The 17,189-nt window shown below is 37.4% G+C and overlaps 1 protein-coding gene across 3 annotated transcripts in view; it reads left to right on the top strand.

Annotated features, from left to right (window-relative positions):
- ESF1 (ESF1 nucleolar pre-rRNA processing protein homolog) overlaps positions 1-16,899 on the top strand; it is a 57,641-nt gene extending 40,742 nt beyond the window's left edge. Inside the window, exons 10-14 of one of the 3 annotated variants that reach the window (XM_029220981.1) lie at positions 2,768-2,889; positions 5,408-5,495; positions 12,463-12,545; positions 14,363-14,509; positions 16,564-16,899. In XM_029220981.1, the coding sequence (XP_029076814.1) occupies positions 2,768-2,889; positions 5,408-5,495; positions 12,463-12,545; positions 14,363-14,509; positions 16,564-16,857 (734 nt within the window). In that variant the 3' untranslated portion in view covers positions 16,858-16,899. Of the gene's footprint in view, positions 1-2,767; positions 2,890-5,407; positions 5,496-10,744; positions 10,869-12,462; positions 12,546-14,362; positions 14,510-16,563 lie in introns of those variants that run through there. The other 2 variants (XR_003793198.1, XM_029220982.1) reach the window with 2 other exon arrangements.
- The last annotated feature ends 290 nt before the right edge of the window (positions 16,900-17,189 follow it).

Raw genomic sequence — 17,189 nt, 5'->3', positions numbered from 1 at the left:
CTCCATAGAGGACATTTGGCAATTCTGGAGAGATTTTTTTATTTTCATAACTGGGGGCTACTGGCAGCTAGTGTGGATAGGCCAGATATATTGCTTAACATTCTGTAATGCACAGTCCTTCACAACAAAGAATTATCTGGTCCAAAATGACAGTTGTACTGAAATGAGAAACCCTGGTGTAGAACCTACGAATGTAAGTGATAAGTTTTGAAATAGTGGGAAATGGACTCCCGTCTTCTCCTAGACCTCTGTTGCCCTGGTAATGCTGTTTACCTGAGGCCATTTGGATCCTTACATAGAAATGAGCATTGAGGATTTATAAACTTTTGAACATTGTATGCAAGTTTTTCCAGTACAGTGTTTGAGAGAGAGATTCCATAGGTTTTTTTTTTTTTTTTTTACATTTTATTATTATTACTTTTTAAATTATTTATTTATTTATTTGGCTGCACTGGGTCTTAGTTGCAGCATGCGGGATCTAGTTCCCTGACCAGGGATCAAACCCTGGCCCCTTGCATTGGGAGCGTGGGGTCTTAACCACTGGACCACCAGGGAAGTCCCAGAGATTCCATAGTTTTTATCAAATTCTAAAGGTATCCATATTCCCCAAAAATGTCAAGACCCAGTCACATGTGGAGTAGTTCATAGAGATTGAGACACATTAAACCAATGTTCTAGTCACCTAAAAGAAACAGTAACACCTTTCTTAGCATCATGCCGAGATAGAAGTAGAGTTTAAGTTTCAAGGATTAAAATTAACCAGAGAATACATTTTGGCAGGGGGAAAAAACACTCTAAATATATTACTTAATTTAGTATTTTGGAGTAATAAAATCTTTCTTAATGTATGAGGAAATTAGAATACCTTAAGGATTATTATTTAAACATCATATTTAATAACACAATACTGTGCATTTAGAATTTGAGACTGGACTGTGTGCTGACCCACAGGCATAATATATAAATTGTTTTATTTTGCTGTTCGAACTCAACTTGTTTTGTCAGGATTTGCTTCTTTGTCCCAAATGAGGATCCAAGTTTACATTTCCTAAGGTGCTATGTATCTGTTGATTCAGTCAGAGATCTGGATATGTTTTATACAGTTCACATTTCTCCTGAAAACTGTTTAGTAAAGTGATTGTGTTTTTCTTATAAGAAACGTTTTTGAATTGAGAGTTGTGTTTCTGATTTGGCATCCCGTAAATCAGAGAGTATCCCATAAATCAGGCATACCAGCAGTATGTCAGGAAAACAAATCTACATAACCTTGAGTATGCATATACCTTAATACTTTTCTAACTTACAGAAATTTAGAGATTAAGTCTTGGCTTAAGAGCCAAAGAGGGGACCTTATAGATCATCTGTTCCAGCTGTTTCTGCTGTTCTTTGGGGCTCAGGACCCAAAGCACCACTTTTAGCTGTTTTGTGTATTTGGACTTCTACCAAATATTTTCTTTTAGGAGAAAAAAGGTGTATGCGGGAGGAGGGAGTTGCATGCTTCTGATCCAGACTAACCTCATTTTGCAGATAAGGAACCTGAGGCCCAAAACTTTAGATTTTATTCGTGGGCTATACGTTTCTTTATTTTATATCAAACCAGCATTTCACATGTATCTGGTAATAGTATAGAGGACAGTTAGGAGTTAAAATTGTAGCTGTATGGCTTCCTAGTTGTGTGTTCTTAGGCAAGTTGCTGAACGTTCTCAGTCTCAGTATACTCATCAGGGGAAAGGGGAATTATTATATCCTTAGGATGGTTTTCACTTTCTTAGAATTTAGAATGTATCTGGAAAGATAATCTGGGTTGACCTTGTCTCTAGATTCATTCCATTAATTTTTTAATGGATTTTGCGTCCTCTAAATGTTAAAACTCCCTCTCCCCAAACCCAACCATGACCTCCCCAAAACACTACAAAGTAAAACAAACATCTGTATTATCAAAGGGGATAACACAGTGGTCACGTTTCCTTTACTTTGACAGTAATGAGGTCTTCATGAACTGATAGATCAGCCTTGGGGCCTTTTCTTTCTTCTCACCCCACTCTAGTTATTTCAAAAGCCACCTAGACACATGAATCAGGAACTGCAGAATATAATGAACAAGGACCTTGAGAGATAGCTACAAGATCGAATAACATCATTGAAAGAACTTAAACATACAGGGTGGAATCTGAACTTGATACTCCTTTTGATCTTAAAGATGTGGATTCACAGAGTGAGTTCTTGAGGAGAAATTACAGGAATTCTTTCTTCCTGGGGCATTTCAACAGGGATTGCCTTACTAATCAATTTTTGTTAGTCACTTGTAGTTTCCAGGGAATACAGTCTTTTACTTGGGCAAAGAAGCAAGTAGAAATAATTATGTTAAAGACCACTTACCTTTTGTTACCCAAGATTAATTAGTAGTCATATCCTGAGAAGATTTTGTTCCAGAATTTTTCTTAGTGTCTCAAGCAATTCAATTAAGTACAGAGAAATGAATTTTGAGCTTAAATAAAGGAGTTTTCTTTAGTAGCTTGACCATATATTTATTTGCTGAGTTGGTTTGTTCATTTCAGTTTGGTTAGGTTTATTGTCATTTGTTGTTGGGAAATAGCTTTGATATAGATTGATACTACTTTACTCTGTGACATTGTAGTGTTGCATTTTATCTTGTTACTCTAGTAAATACATGTAAATTACCTTTTTTGGTAAATTACCTTTTTTGGTAAATTACATTTTTCAGTGAATGAAGCTTTTAAACTAACCTATCTGTGTTTTCTCTTAGGCCTTAAAGAAAGTGCAGAAGAGATGGTCAAAAACAAATTGGAAGGAAAGGATAAACTGACCCCATGGGAACAATTTTTAGAGAAGAAGAAAGAGAAAAAAAGACTGAAAAAGAAACAAAAGGTATCAGTGATAATCATGACTGAATAATTCCGAATAATTATTGAGCAACCACTAAGTATCAGAAGGTACCAGGTGCTTGGCATCTAGTATCTCATAATGTGACCACTCACTGCGGTGGGTGAAGTGTTTTCTGCAAGGCTGCATAATGATACACGAAGCCTGTATCATTTAACCTAACTGCCTTGCTCTAATATTTTACATTTATGTGCTACCTAAATAAATGCATAGTTTAGTCGATTTCTAGATGTAAGACAGTTTGATTCTATTCTGTGTTTTTGAGGAAGAGAGGTACATACAGACATTTTTACTTGAGGATGTATACATAGAGAAATTTTCAACATGAATGAAATTTTTTCTTTGTATTTCCATTTCTCAAGCTGCGTTTTTCACTTTTCAGTATTATTTTATTGTATAGATCTTTTAACATCATATTGTCATTAGATCCCTTTATCAGGGATATTTTCTCTGTGCTAATATGTTGTCTGTGAAAAATCTGATTTGACTCCTATCATTCAGGGATAACATCTTTCCAGAGTTAGAGTCCTTAGTAATAGCAGAGACCACTTAGGGTTTTTGCCAATAAGAGTACTCTATCTTGTCAACGAAATGCAGCATTCTAGCAATGCATTTATTGTCTTAAGATGGTACCACTAATCACAGAATTTTACAACTTTTAGGAATCTTAAATGATTAGTTTTAGTCCAACCCTGACGTTTTATAGTTGTAGAAAATTAAGTGATTCGTCTGAGGATACACAGCTTGTTAATGGCCAAGCTGAGACCAGAAACCAGATCTCTTGCTTCAGTGCTCTTGCTACTGTATTGTGTTGTTTCTCTCCGTATGATGTAAGCTTGTGCTTTTGGTACAAGAGCTGCAATATTGAAAGAGGGCTACAAAATTGAATGATGCAATGGAGTGAGTTTTGAACTCCTGTTATACTCAGTGTTTTTGGAAATGGATAGTAAAATGAGGAAATGAGGTAAGAGCCCTGCCCCCATTGATATGCTGCCTCTCTCAGGCAGTAAAATATCTTTTAAGTGGAATAATTCCACAAGTTATTAAGCCATCAGTTTATTGGAAGACTTACAAATGAGTCTTTATGGGGTCAATAAAGTAGTCATTCTTTTCTGAGATCTTTAGCAGCTATTGTCTTTGATTTTCACTTGGTGCTTTGAGATTATCTTCTGCTTTAACGCTTTCCCTTCATTGGGCTTAGACTGGACTCATTTTATCAATAATATTAAAAATACATCAGTTGAGTGCCCAGTTTGTTCTAGACTCAGCTCTATACTGGACTTGGTGATTCCAGCAGATCTCTTCCACCTGCCCAGGTTCTTCACATATAGAAGAGTTTCAAGACTTCAAGTTAAAAATACTTTTTCCCCTTTTCCTCTTCGTGACTTCAATTTGATATTGAGAAATTATTACTAAAGAAATGAATATGTTTATACGCCATAGTTGATATAGTATAATTTAGATCTAAAAAACAGTTTAAAAAATGTGAATAAATATGTGGTTAGCTATATAAGTATTTCATAATCTTTGTTAGAAACATCATATTACTGATGAATCGGTTATAATAGTTTGGTGAAAAAGTTCTTAGAAGCCCTTGTTCTTAAAAGGATAGTAATATCAAAATGCATATTCTTTAGAGCTCGGTGGGTCTTCTTCAGCATGTAGGATGATGTTTAGCAATGTGCATTCTAAATGTTTTTGTTGAAATGACTCATGTTTTAGATTCCTGGGGATAAACTCAATCTGGTTAGTCTGATCTCAGTTTGCATATGTTCTGTGTATTTTATAGACTTGATTTTTAAAATTTAAATATACTAATTTAGTAAACTGTTCAGATTTGATTAGGGAAAATGTAACCAACAGATGTGCTTAAAAATAGCACAGAAGTTTTCATGAGTGGATTATAGATAAAACAAGGTAATTGTTGAAGTTGGGTGATGAGAACAGTAAGTTCATTATCATTTTCTTTAAATAACCAGCAGATGAATTGCTTTAATGATTTAAAAGATAACCCACAATGCAGTACTTCAAGCTATTGATAATCACTGCCATTTCTTAGTTTCGTGAGAGATGAGGCAGGCCACCTCTCTTCACTGATCACCCATCTCAAAGTATTCTTCTCCTTGAATGTCTGTATTTTATTTTTGTCTCTTTGGCACTTCCTATCTTGAATTACTATTACTATTACTATATATATGTCTGTTTATGTGTCTATAACTTCTTTTAATAGATTGTAAAATTTTTGAAGACAAAAACCATGTATCTGATAACTTTCATTTCTCTCAAAAACCCTACATAGTTCCTGCATTTATTAAGTATTCCATAAGTATTTGTTGAACAAACAAAAGAGTTACTCAGGAGTTATTTTATAAACTGATCCATTTAAAAAACTATTTTAATTTTAGATTGAACTGCTTGATTTAAAAGAAGTATGGTTTTTCTTGACGCTTGTATATTTTGGTCCTTATAATAAACTGTATGTATTTTTATATTCAACTTTAAGACTCTTGCTGAAGAGGCCAGTGATGATGAAGTTCCCTCTGATGTTGATATGAATGACCCATACTTTGCCGAAGAAGCTAAAAAAATAGGTAAGCCAGACCATATTTGTAGTTTTCACTTGGAATCTAAAGTCCACCTGTGTGTGCCTATTCACACATACTCTTTTTCCTTCTGATAAACACTTTGTTTCACTAAAAAGTAAAATTCCTAGAATTTGTATAGCTCCCTAGTGGCTTATAAGCAAGTTTGTCCTATGGGATGTAACCATTGATCGGATTAGGAGGGGTCAGCATGCCCCCTGTACATACAAGAAATAATTTCATTATAGGAAACTTTGGGTAATATGATTAATTTTACAGTTTACTGGAGATGCCTTTCTGGGAAATATCCTTATAGACAGATTGACTATAAAAGGATGAGGAAAAAAAGGAAGTCATATTTTTGAGTGCTTTCACTGCTTTATTATAACACATCCATTCTACGTCTCTCTTTGCACAGACTATGAAGAATTGAAAGCATGGAATAAATTTGTTTATACATTTGTGGATATGTGTATAATTTTTTTTAATTTTTACATGATTTACATGTGTGAAACAGGGTTTCATTCATAGTATGAAAGCTTTTCGGCTCAAATAGACAAAAGCATCTATGTTTCATTTTATCCCCTTTTCATTTATTCTGCTTCATTATTAGCTTCATTGTAGCTGAAAGCCAGCTTCCTCCCCTTTTTCCTTGAATCCCTAAACTATCAGGTATCTGATTTCCTATATCCAGGGAGCTTTGTTTCCATTGCGCATGCACCAGTCATTCTTTCCTGAATGCTTTCATTCTTACCTTTTTGGTATGTATAAATTGTGTGTGTGTATAAAAGTGTGTGGTAAGGTTCAGGCCATACTTGGACAAGTCAGTGCAGGACCACTGTAAGCATTTTCCATTTGTTCTCATGCATCTTGCTTCCCCCTGCTCTGCATACCACACACATGAACCCCAAAGGCTTGTTGCTGGAGCAACTCCAAGCTGGCATTGTAAAGAGAAGGATTTTATGAAGTTTCCCTGCTTCTTGTTCCTTGTGACTAGTGGGCCAGAATAGTTCTCAACAGGAAAGTCAAAATTGCTCAGAATTATTTCTTGGTTGTTATAGCCTTTTATCACTGACATTCTATTGATGAAAAGGAGATCAAGATGAATAAAGTCTATTATAGGATGTGAGATTCTTAGGAATTGGAAAGGGAAATGGAAACTTAGCATATTCTGCTTTTTATCATACCTGAGCAGTCATTTCTAGAAGATGATGGATTTTAGCCTTATCCTCCGATTTCAGGAAACCAAGTTTATAACAGAGAAATGCGAAGCATTATAGTTTCCTTGTTCTCATTCCAAAGTGCTTCATTTGGCATGTGAAATCTGGTCAAACTGCAGAACTCGGGGTAGGATTCAAAGAGTAAGTTAAATAGCTTGGTGGCTTGGGTAGCTTGTTTCTTGGAATCGGCACATTTAAATTGTGAATAGTTTTCCCTAAAGTTAGTATCCAAAGTTCCAAGGGAAAATGCAGATTACGTTTGCTTGCTTTCGATATACTTTTGATTTCAGCATACTTTCTAGGAATAATTATTTATATCTGGGCTTAAGTTTTCTTTTAAGGAAAAAGAAAAACAAAAGAGTGAATTTTTTTTTTTTAGATAAAGTTAGGACTAAAAAATGGTATCTTGACATGTTTATTCATTCTATCAATAAATATTTTTGAGTGCCTACCAGGTGCCGAGCACTCTGCTAGACTAGAGATACAGCACTAATAATACAAGCTAAGTTACATCCTTTAAGTAGATTATAGTTTTAGGGAAGACAGGCTAAACAGGTAAACAAATAAGAATATTATGCAAATATGATCACTGTTTTAAAGGAACTAATAAATAGGGTAATACAGAGCATATAATTGGGAGGAAGAAGGAGAGTAGCTTTCTTTATATAGGGTCGGCAAAGCAAGCTTCTCTGAGATGGTGACGTTTGAGCTGAGACCTGCAGAATGAGAAGGAGTCAGGCAGAGAGAGTTGGGGGAAGAGCATTGCAAATGAGGGGAAAATGGGTAGAACAGCCATGAGGTGAGAAAGAACTGGTGTCAGAGAAATGGAAAGATGCCAGTGTGGATGGAGCATGGTTAGAGGGGCAGTTTGGTATAAGGCCAGGCTGGGACACAGGATTGACCCTGCAGGGCCTTGTGTCACGGCGACAAATTTGGATTTTGCTCTACTGACAGTGGGAAGCCGGTGAAGGGTCTTAAAGCAAGGATGTGACGTGATGTGGTATGCATTTTAACATACTACTGTGGGTCCTGCAAAGAGAACAGATTGAAGAAAGGCATTGGTGAGAGCTGAGAGACCAGGCTTTTGTAGAGGTCTAGAGGTGATGGTTGGTCTAGACAGCACGACGGTAATGGAATTGGAAGGAGAAAAGTAAATGGGATTCTAGATATATTTTGGAGGTAGACTTGCCGATCTTTTTATTTGGATAAGGAAGGCATTTAGCATAACTCCTAGATTCCGACTTAGGAATCGGTAGCCTCTAAATAGTATTTCAAACCATGGAACAAGGGGTAGAAAGCATTGGTAAGAGAGGGAGGTGCAGGTTTGGGCTCTGAAGTCAGGAGGCTGCGTAAGGTACTCTGTCCTCCTGGAGAAGGTACTACCTGGAAGGTAGGGGGAAAGTTTATGAAACAGAAGGAACCGCCATGAAATAGGAGGAAAAGCATTAGTGTTTGGAAGGGTGTATAGTTCAGTTCCATGGTTGAGCAGGACAGAGACATTTTAAGCCAGGATACCTTTGCCCTAGGCAATCCCAGAGCTAAACTTACACGCTCTTCAAAATATGGAGAAATTGAGTTCAGTTACTGATGCCAGACCTGGTGTTTGGCTCGGGTTAGGAGCCAATATGAGTACTAGAAATCTTTTCTAATTTTTCCTTTTAAGTTTTTACCCCCTACACTGTAAATTTGCTATAATTTTTCTATTTTTTTAAAACTGCAAACTCAATATTAGATGAGAGTTTTGAAAATGTATTTCTAGAATGAGTTGAAAGTTATTTTTTCTTGTAGAAATGAAGTATTGGAAAAATTTGCTTAGTGCTAATTGCATAAACTGTTTGATAAGATTTTGTTTTTGAAGAAGTAGGAGTGAAATAAAGTACATCACATGTTAAATATACCCTATTAGAATGTATCCTTTGTCTTGACAACTTTAGGTATTTGATAAACCACCATGAAAATCTAATAATAAGGCACACATATTTGATTCATTCAGCCAGTATGCTGGGTGCTTACAGTATACTGCTCATATGTAGTTTTACAGTTTACAAATGCTCTTATATGCATTCTGTCCTCTAATCCAAACTTTAGCCCACTTTATAGAGGAGTGAACTGAAAACATGGTTGAATTGCACAGGGGCCAGTTGTAGATGATAGAACCTGAATCCTAATGGCTCCCTTTTACTTTTTGTAACTCTACAAGTGCGTTGTGTTAAGACCAAAGCCAGAGCCAGGATCCATATGTATAAGAGCTGGACACAAGGACTTGTTGCTAAAGAGTAAATTGCTAGGGGGCTTACCACTCCTGTCTGGTCAGTACGGAGAGCAGTCTGCCCTCCAGTGAATTCTCTTAACTGCTCTCTCACAAGAAGCTCTCAACTGAACACTCTGGAAGAACTTTTTTATGGAAACAATTCTCTGACATTACAAGTAATGGAAAATGGAATTTCTTTTACAGGTATTCCTTTTATAGATCAATTGTTTGCAGCACATCTTTTTCCATGGATGTATTCTGTTACATTTTTTTGCTTAAAGGGATAGTGGCCTCAGTAAGGCTTGTTTAGTTTTTGGGGGTTTTTTTGCGGTACGTGGGCCTCTCACTGTTGTGGCCTCTCCCGTTGCGGAGCACAGGCTCCGGACACACAGGCTTAGTGGCCATGGCTCACGGGCCCAGCTGCTCCGCGACATGTGGGATCTTCCCGGACCGGGGCACGAACCCGTGTCCCCTGCATCAGCAGGCGGACTCTCAACCACTGCGCCACCAGGAAAGCCCGGATTTTTTTTTCTTAACTATAAAACCCTAACACCTGATTTCAAGTCTCTTAATATTCAGCTTATTAGAATCATCTATATGTCCTTTTTGCCACAGTCCCAGGAGACATGGACTCTTACTTGCCAAAAGATTCACTGAAAAATAAAGATAACGTTTCAGAACAGGGACTTTCATTTCTCTAGTACTCTTCACCAAATTAGGTCTGAAAGCTTTCCAAAGGGAAAATGCCTTTTTTTTTTTAAATGCTTTTTTTTAAAAAATAAAGATATGCCCACCTAATATGATCTTGTTAACAGTGCAGAAAGGGTCTCTACACATTGTTTATCTTCTGACTAAACAGTTCAATGTAGCACACAGTAAATTCTTCATGAGCAAAGAAATTTTCATCACACTAAAATTGGATATCATTTTTAGCCCTGACCATCTTGGAGATTTTTTTCCTCTCTTGCTGCAGTCTTCCTTTCAAGTTTATTTTTATGGCTTTTCACCAGGTTGTTATAAAATCCGGAACAGTTCATTGTGGGCTCTTTGAAATTATTTCCCACAGCTGTATGTGAAGATCTTTATCTCCTTTATGTATTAATCATATACAGCCTGATTTTTTTCCCCTGCCACAGAATGATCTTCTGCATATGTCACTTGTCCATTCACTTCAAAAGGAGCTATTGCCTTAAGAGAGCAGAGGTAAACTTAGGGTGTGGGAGTCAGACCCTAAGAAAGTGGACCCTTGATGATATTTATATGTATAAATACGTGCACATACTTACAACAGAGAAAAGGTTATAATCTTAAAGCAGATACATCATTCCCTGAAAAACATTTGAGATAGGAGCACTATCTCACTTAGGGGAAGGGCTACATATAATGATATTTCTTCTTAAAAGTGCAGACAGACGCCTTGGTAGCAGTGAGGGGTGAACGAGGCCACACTTATGTGCAGGTGTGTTCTCTCAGCTGGGCAGGGCTGCCTTAGTGCAGCAGGGCTAGTGCACGTGGAGCAGCTTCTAAAGCTTCTCTCTACTTCCTGTTATCCCCCATTAGCTGCGGTTGTTCAGCCATCATTATATGTTCTGTGAATTTTACTTTATTATTTTACAACAAAATGCATTTTAAATGGAAATGGCTCTTCCAGGGGGAATGACATTTGATAGCGAAGGGGTGAAGTATGGGTAATTAACAGAGAGCCTGAGCTGGAGTGCTCGGGTTTGAATCATGGTTCCTTTACTTACTCACCTTGAGACAAATTGCTTAACCTCTCTGTGTTTCAGTTTCCTCACCCACAGTGTGAAGATTGTAATAAATAACAGAATCTACCTCATAGCATTGTTGTGAGGACTAAAGCAGTTCCTGTATAAGATGGAATAAAACAGCAGTACTTTCTGGTGCCTAGTAAGTGCTGTAGAAGCATTAATTGTTGTTAATACTTTAGAGACCATTGGTTTCTCTGCATTTGGAAGGACAGAACTCAACTTATCCAAATAAGACAGTGTCCAGCAGCTCAGAGAAGGTTGAGATTGTGTAATAACATTCTAGAGTAACAGAACATGTCTGTGGATTCTGAACCTTCTTACTCTTCAGAGTAGTTCTTCATACTTTGACACCAATTCTCCCTGAACCCCTCCCAACAGACAAAAAAAGGAAGAAAAATCAAAGCATCTGCGTGATCACCAAGGAACCCAAGATACCTTGTATATGTATAGTCAGACTATTATAACAGTGATAGCAAGCAGTTTATAGCACCATGTGCCAGACATTAAGCTCTTAACATTTTTTAGTGTATTTAGTCATCACAATAACCCTAGGAGGTAGGTGCAAGTATTATAATCCCCACTTTACAGATAAGGACATAAGCACAAACTGCTACAGCTAGAATGTAGTTGAGCCAGAATTTAAACCCAGGCCAACTGCTCCCGAGTCAAGTGCCCTTAACTGCCGTGTGTTACTGCCTCATCTAACACCTTGTGTTCTCCAGAAGTCCCTGAGTCCCTGAAAATATAGTCAGTTTTCTACTCAGGAGCCAGTTTTCCCATGAGTAATTTTGTTTAATAATAATAGAACCAGAAAATTAAAGATCAAATTTGTCTTTAGAGAAAGAGAAAGGGTTTTGTTAAACTTTTACTTACAGGTAGTTATCGTCAAATTGTCATTATAGAGATGAATTTTTCATTTTGCTGATGAGTTTTAAGAGTTTATATATTAAAATTACCTGTGTTCTGTTTTTTTTCCCTTTGTGATTTCTCCTATTATTCTTCCGCTAAGAAAACATTCCTTCTATTTAAGATCAGGTAGCTGTTCCCTTGTATTTTCTCATAGGGTTTTTTTTCTAATGTTTAACTCTTTAATACATCTGCATTTTATTTTCCTGTTAATTATGTGATGCATCTATAGCTCAAATTTATTTTTGCAGAATAAAACAAATTGCCTAGCACCAGTTATTGAATAATCCTTTCTTTTTCCAGTGATGTATGATGCTACATTTTATTACATACTAAGCCAACTGTTCTCTTTTTCTCACTATGTAGTACAGTGTTTTTGTCTTCACTTTGTAGTACAGTTCAGCACACTGTATTACATGTATATCAAATCTATCTTGTTAATCTTTGTAAAGATTTCCTTGAATAGAATTTTATTAAGTGTACATATTTTGTCATGAGTGGATGTTGAATTTTATCAAGTACTTATTCTGTATCTGTTGAAATGATCTTATGATTTTTCTTTTTTAGCTGATGTATATATAATTATACATTACTTTCAGAAGAAATTCCTTCTTTGTAATATTCACTTATCCCCTCCAGACTATTATTATTCCATTCATACCCATAGTCATCTAAGTAATATTTTTTTACTTTCTTTAGTTTCTATATATTTATTGAGATACCTTGCATTTTTGTTATAAACAAAAATTTTAAAATAAAATAGTATAAACAGATTGTTGCTGTGATAGTCTTATAATTTTTAACCCTCCTATGTTGGTTTGTTGTGCCAGGTATAAAAGAAAAGAAGAAATCAACAAAATCTGCAAAAGATGGCACATCTCCAGAGGAACAAGCTGAACTAGAAAGACAAAAGGTAAGACATGGTCATGGTTACATGCTTAGTGGATAATTGATATGTACAGTTCAAGTGGAGTTATCCATGTGTTTCCAGTATCCCTAATTTAAAAAAAAAACTTATTTTAGTTATGAATTTATAAATAAGAATTTCAGCAGCATAGTTTTTTTTGTTTTTTGAGGTACACAGGCCTCTCCCTGTTGTGGCCTCTCCCGTTGCGGAGCACAGGCTCCGGACGCGCAGGCTCAGTGGCCATGGCTCACGGGCCCAGCCGCTCCGCGGCACGTGGGATCCTCCTGGACGGGGGCACGAACCCGCGTCCCCTGCGTCGGCAGGTGGACTCCCAACCACTGCACCACCAGGGAAGTCCCAAGCATAGTTTTTAAATGTCATCTTTTTACCAAATTTCTCCAACTAGTATCCAGCTAGTACAAAGTTAAAATTTACCTCAAACCCAAGGCATGTCCCTTTGTGATTAAGAGGAAAATATCTTATTATTAAAAACCCTTACTATAACTGAGACCAAAAAAAAATAGTACTATTAAAACCTTAAAATAATAATGCCATAAGTTTTAATTCAATTTAATTTAAAACCCTTACTATAACTGAAACCAAAAAAAAATAGTACTATAAAAACCTTAAAATAATAATGCCATAAGTTTTAATTCAATAATTTAATTCAAGTTTTAATTTGGTCTCACTATAACTGAGACAAAAAAAAATAGTACTATTAAAACCTTAAAATAATAATGCCATAAGTTTTAAACCCTGTAATACAGGGTTTGCTTTATGGCTTGTTCAATGCTCATTTCTCTCTTTTTATTATTGAAAATAACAAATTTAGTGTACAAAATTAGTCTTTCTTGGAAGTGTAGTGAACTTTATGCTTCAGTGCCTCCAAAGATCCATGGCACAGAGTAATATGTATTTTTTCTGAGACAGGAATTGGAGTCAACAATGTTCACAAGACTGATGTTCATAGCACTGTCTAGGAGGGAGCCTGACTGGTCACCTAAACTCTGCATCTTAATGCATGTTTTACTGCATGTGCAGTAATGTTCACAGAGTTAAGGAGCAAAAGAAAACCTTTCTTTTGTAGAAAACGGCTCTAAAAAGAAAGCCAACTGCGGGTACTGGTGGTGGAAGGCAGACATAATTAAAGCAGCCTAAAGTGGTAATGGAGGAAGATTCACAGGAATCTCATAGCACACTCTGTATTTTCTCTAGTGTACATGGTTGTTTACTTGATTCTTGAAGGTTTACATTTAATCCCATGGTCAGTAGAAAATACCTATTTAGTAGAAACAAGCATTATATTAGATTACAGAAGCAAATATTAAGATCCTGCCTTCATAGAAATGTGTCAACATTGAAGAAGTAAAGGCCAAAAAAAAGCAAAAGCAAAAAGGAATTCCTTGTTCCTAAAGCATGTTTGGAAAGTCTAGTTTGTATCACAAAATACTACATGTTTGCTAGATTTAGTGTCTGCTTAAAAAGAACAAACTGAAAATGAGAAATTTTTATTTGGGGGACTTGAGGACTCTTATTTCTACAGCCTACTAACCAGTTACACTAGGTGAAGTATGGTCTGGATTTTAGATAAAGCTTCCTCCTGTCAGTGATGTTGCTTCTAAAAATTATACCCATTACTGTACAGAGATCTCTGGGTTTCATTTTGAGTTCTGGTAATCCACAATCAGTTTACGGATGACAAGTGTTATCCCGGAGCATTGGTGGCTCGGTTCTCCTTTCCTGGGGGGATATCTGTGCCCTATACTCCTGTTTAGGGAAAGAAAAGCACTGTTGTATATTTGAACTCTTTTTTCTCTCCACAGGCTGAAATGGCTTTGCTCGTGATGGATGAGGAGGAAGAGAGCAAGAAACACTTCAATTATAACAAGATTGTGGAGCACCAGAATCTGAGCAAAAAGAAGAAAAAACAGCTTATGAAGAAGAAGGAATTATTGGAGGATGACTTTGAGGTAACCAGGGACAATAGTCATTATCTTCTTAAAGCTGGTGTTAAATCTAAAGTCAGCTCTGGAGATAAAAATTGAGCGTCTTGGGGCTTCCCTGGTGGTGCAGTGGTTGAGAGTCCGCCTGCCGACGTAGGGGACACGGGTTCGTGCCCCGGTCCAGGAAGATCCCACATGCCGTGGAGCGGCTGGGCCCGTGAGCCATGGCCACTGAGCCTGTGCGTCCGGAGCCTGTGCTCCCCAACAGGAGAGGCCACAGCAGTGAGAGGCCTGCGTACCGCAAAAAAAAAAAAAAATGAGCATGGAGCCAAAGCTACCATCTTTCAGCCCAACACAGCCAGTTCATCCACGGGGTGTTTCTTTGGTTGAGCACCAGGTGATGTAGTTGGCTTCTATTTTGGTAGCCATGTTGCACCAAAATATGTAGCTTTTAGTGTTAGAATCACATGCACTGTGATGCTCACACTGGGAAAGTTCTGCATCATTAAGCCTGACTGAGAAATAAGCAGGTTCACATCACATCGCGTCACACTCTGTGTGCAAAGGCCAGTGCAGTAGGCCATGCTTTTTTAATTGCTTTGTTTCTTGTTTCCATTGCTCCCTCTTTTCCCTCTTTTTGCTAAGTACATATTTCTAGTGACCACACAGTCCCCATGCATGAGTTTGAACCCTGTACAGAAAACCTACAACAGCTGTCAGGAACTATTTGATGACTTCCATCCATTAGCATGGAAGAATAGACCCAGAAGAAGATGGGAGAGATTTTGAAGTTGTTTAGAGAATTGAGAGGGGCGTACAGATAACTTCTAAGTAGCGTGGAGAGGGACTTTGAAACCACTGTGTAGCTCCGGTTTCTGTTAAGTCAGCTCCATGTGTGTGCTGTTCCACTGAACTTTTTGGTGAATTGATTTTCTTATGAAAAGTTAAAAACAAAGAATGATTTGTAGTCAGATCTTCTATTTTGAGAACTGTCTCCACACACTAATCATCACGCATAAAAACATTTTTCATGAGTGTCGTGGTGGTGGTGGTATCACGTCTGTTGTCCTTACTATAACTAAGTAACTCTACAGTCCATCTCCGGGTGGACTCATTTTTCGCATGGGAATGATGGGTGGCAGTGAGTCATGCTCCCTTTCTGGCTGGTCACCCCTGTGCCTGGCAATACTTGAAGACCTGGTTGGAGTTAAGGGTACACTCTTAACATGTAGGACCACAGTGTTTTTGTAGAAAGATAAAGGATAAATTCGGGGCTTGTATCTGATCGGATCTTGGTCTCAGGGGTGCCATCTTTCCCATTTTAATCTTTAAATCTTTTGCTGTATGAATTGCCCTCAGTAGCTGCTCATTTTAGCGCGAAGGTTGAAAAAAAGTTTAATGTACTCAGAATGCAATGACTGCACAAAACTCCAGCAGGAGATACCATTGGCTTAATTATCGGCTTAATTATCTCAGCCAGAAAGAGGTTTCACACTATAAGCGTGGAGGAGCCTGCCTACTCCAGGGGTCATTCCTCCCCTCCTCCAGACGCTCGGTCTAAGTGGCTGGTGTCGTTCCAGGCCATTGTATACATAGAGTAGGATAGTTCCCTTTCAAGGATATTGTCATTGTGTGATGAAAAACAGTGTGCCCTGCACATTGTGGTTCGGGAATAAACCTTAAAACTCCCTTGAAGGGCTTCCCTGATGGCGCTGTGGTTGAGAGTCTGCCTGCCGATGCAGGGGACATGGGTTCGTGCCCCGGTCCGGGAAGATCCCACGTGCCGAGGAGCAGCTGGGCCTGTGAACCATGGCCGCTGAGCCTGCGCGTCCGGAGCCTGTGCTCCGCAACGGGAGAGGCCACAACAGTGAGAGGCCCGCGTACTGCAAAAAAACAAAACAAACAAACAAACAAAAACTCCATTGAAGATATGTGGGAGAACAGTTTTCTAATGAATCAATGCAAAATGCCCACGTTTGTATTGTATATAATCAACTCACTTACTTTCGAAATTTGGTCTCATTTCTGGGCCTTTTGGTTTACTAATTTTATTTATTTATGTTTTCCTTTTGGATTTGCAGGTCAATGTTAAGGATGCACGGTTTCAGGCAATGTATACTTCCCACTTGTTCAATTTGGATCCTTCAGATCCTAATTTCAAGAAAACAAAAGCTATGGAAAAAATCCTTGAGGAGAAAGCCCGTCAGAGAGAACAAAAAGAACAAGAACTTACTCAGGCAATAAAGAAAAAAGAGAGTGAAATTCAGAAGGAATCACACAAGAGATCCATTGATCCTGCCTTGTCAATGTTGATTAAATCTGTAAAAAACAAAACAGAGCAGTTTCAAGCAAGAAAAAAGCAAAAAGTCAAATAGGTGTATGTTGTTTCTTTTTGGTTTGAGAATGTATAAAGTATACAGAAGTGATGGAAGGAATACTTATTGGGAACAGTGCTATACCTTTCAAGAATATGAATAAAAACTGACTGTTGTAAAATTTATTTTCTGTATATAACAGTTAGACCTAATTGTGTATGATTGATAGATTTGTACTGTGTATTTCCACAGGTTAATCCAGATTATAGGATGTATAAAATTTTTATATTTATTACTCTGCTAGCTTTTTTTAAAGACTGTTTATAATTCTATGTAAAAAATAGAGGAGTGCCCAAGTCTTAAGTCTGAATAAGAGTTAGGAACAACTTGAA

The sequence above is a fragment of the Monodon monoceros genome, unplaced genomic scaffold, assembly GCF_005190385.1.
Source record: "Monodon monoceros isolate NGI ecotype Baffin Bay Population unplaced genomic scaffold, NGI_Narwhal_1 Super_Scaffold_13, whole genome shotgun sequence".
NCBI classification, from domain to species: domain Eukaryota; kingdom Metazoa; phylum Chordata; class Mammalia; order Artiodactyla; family Monodontidae; genus Monodon; species Monodon monoceros.
This window is presented reverse-complemented; position numbering and strand designations above follow the sequence as displayed.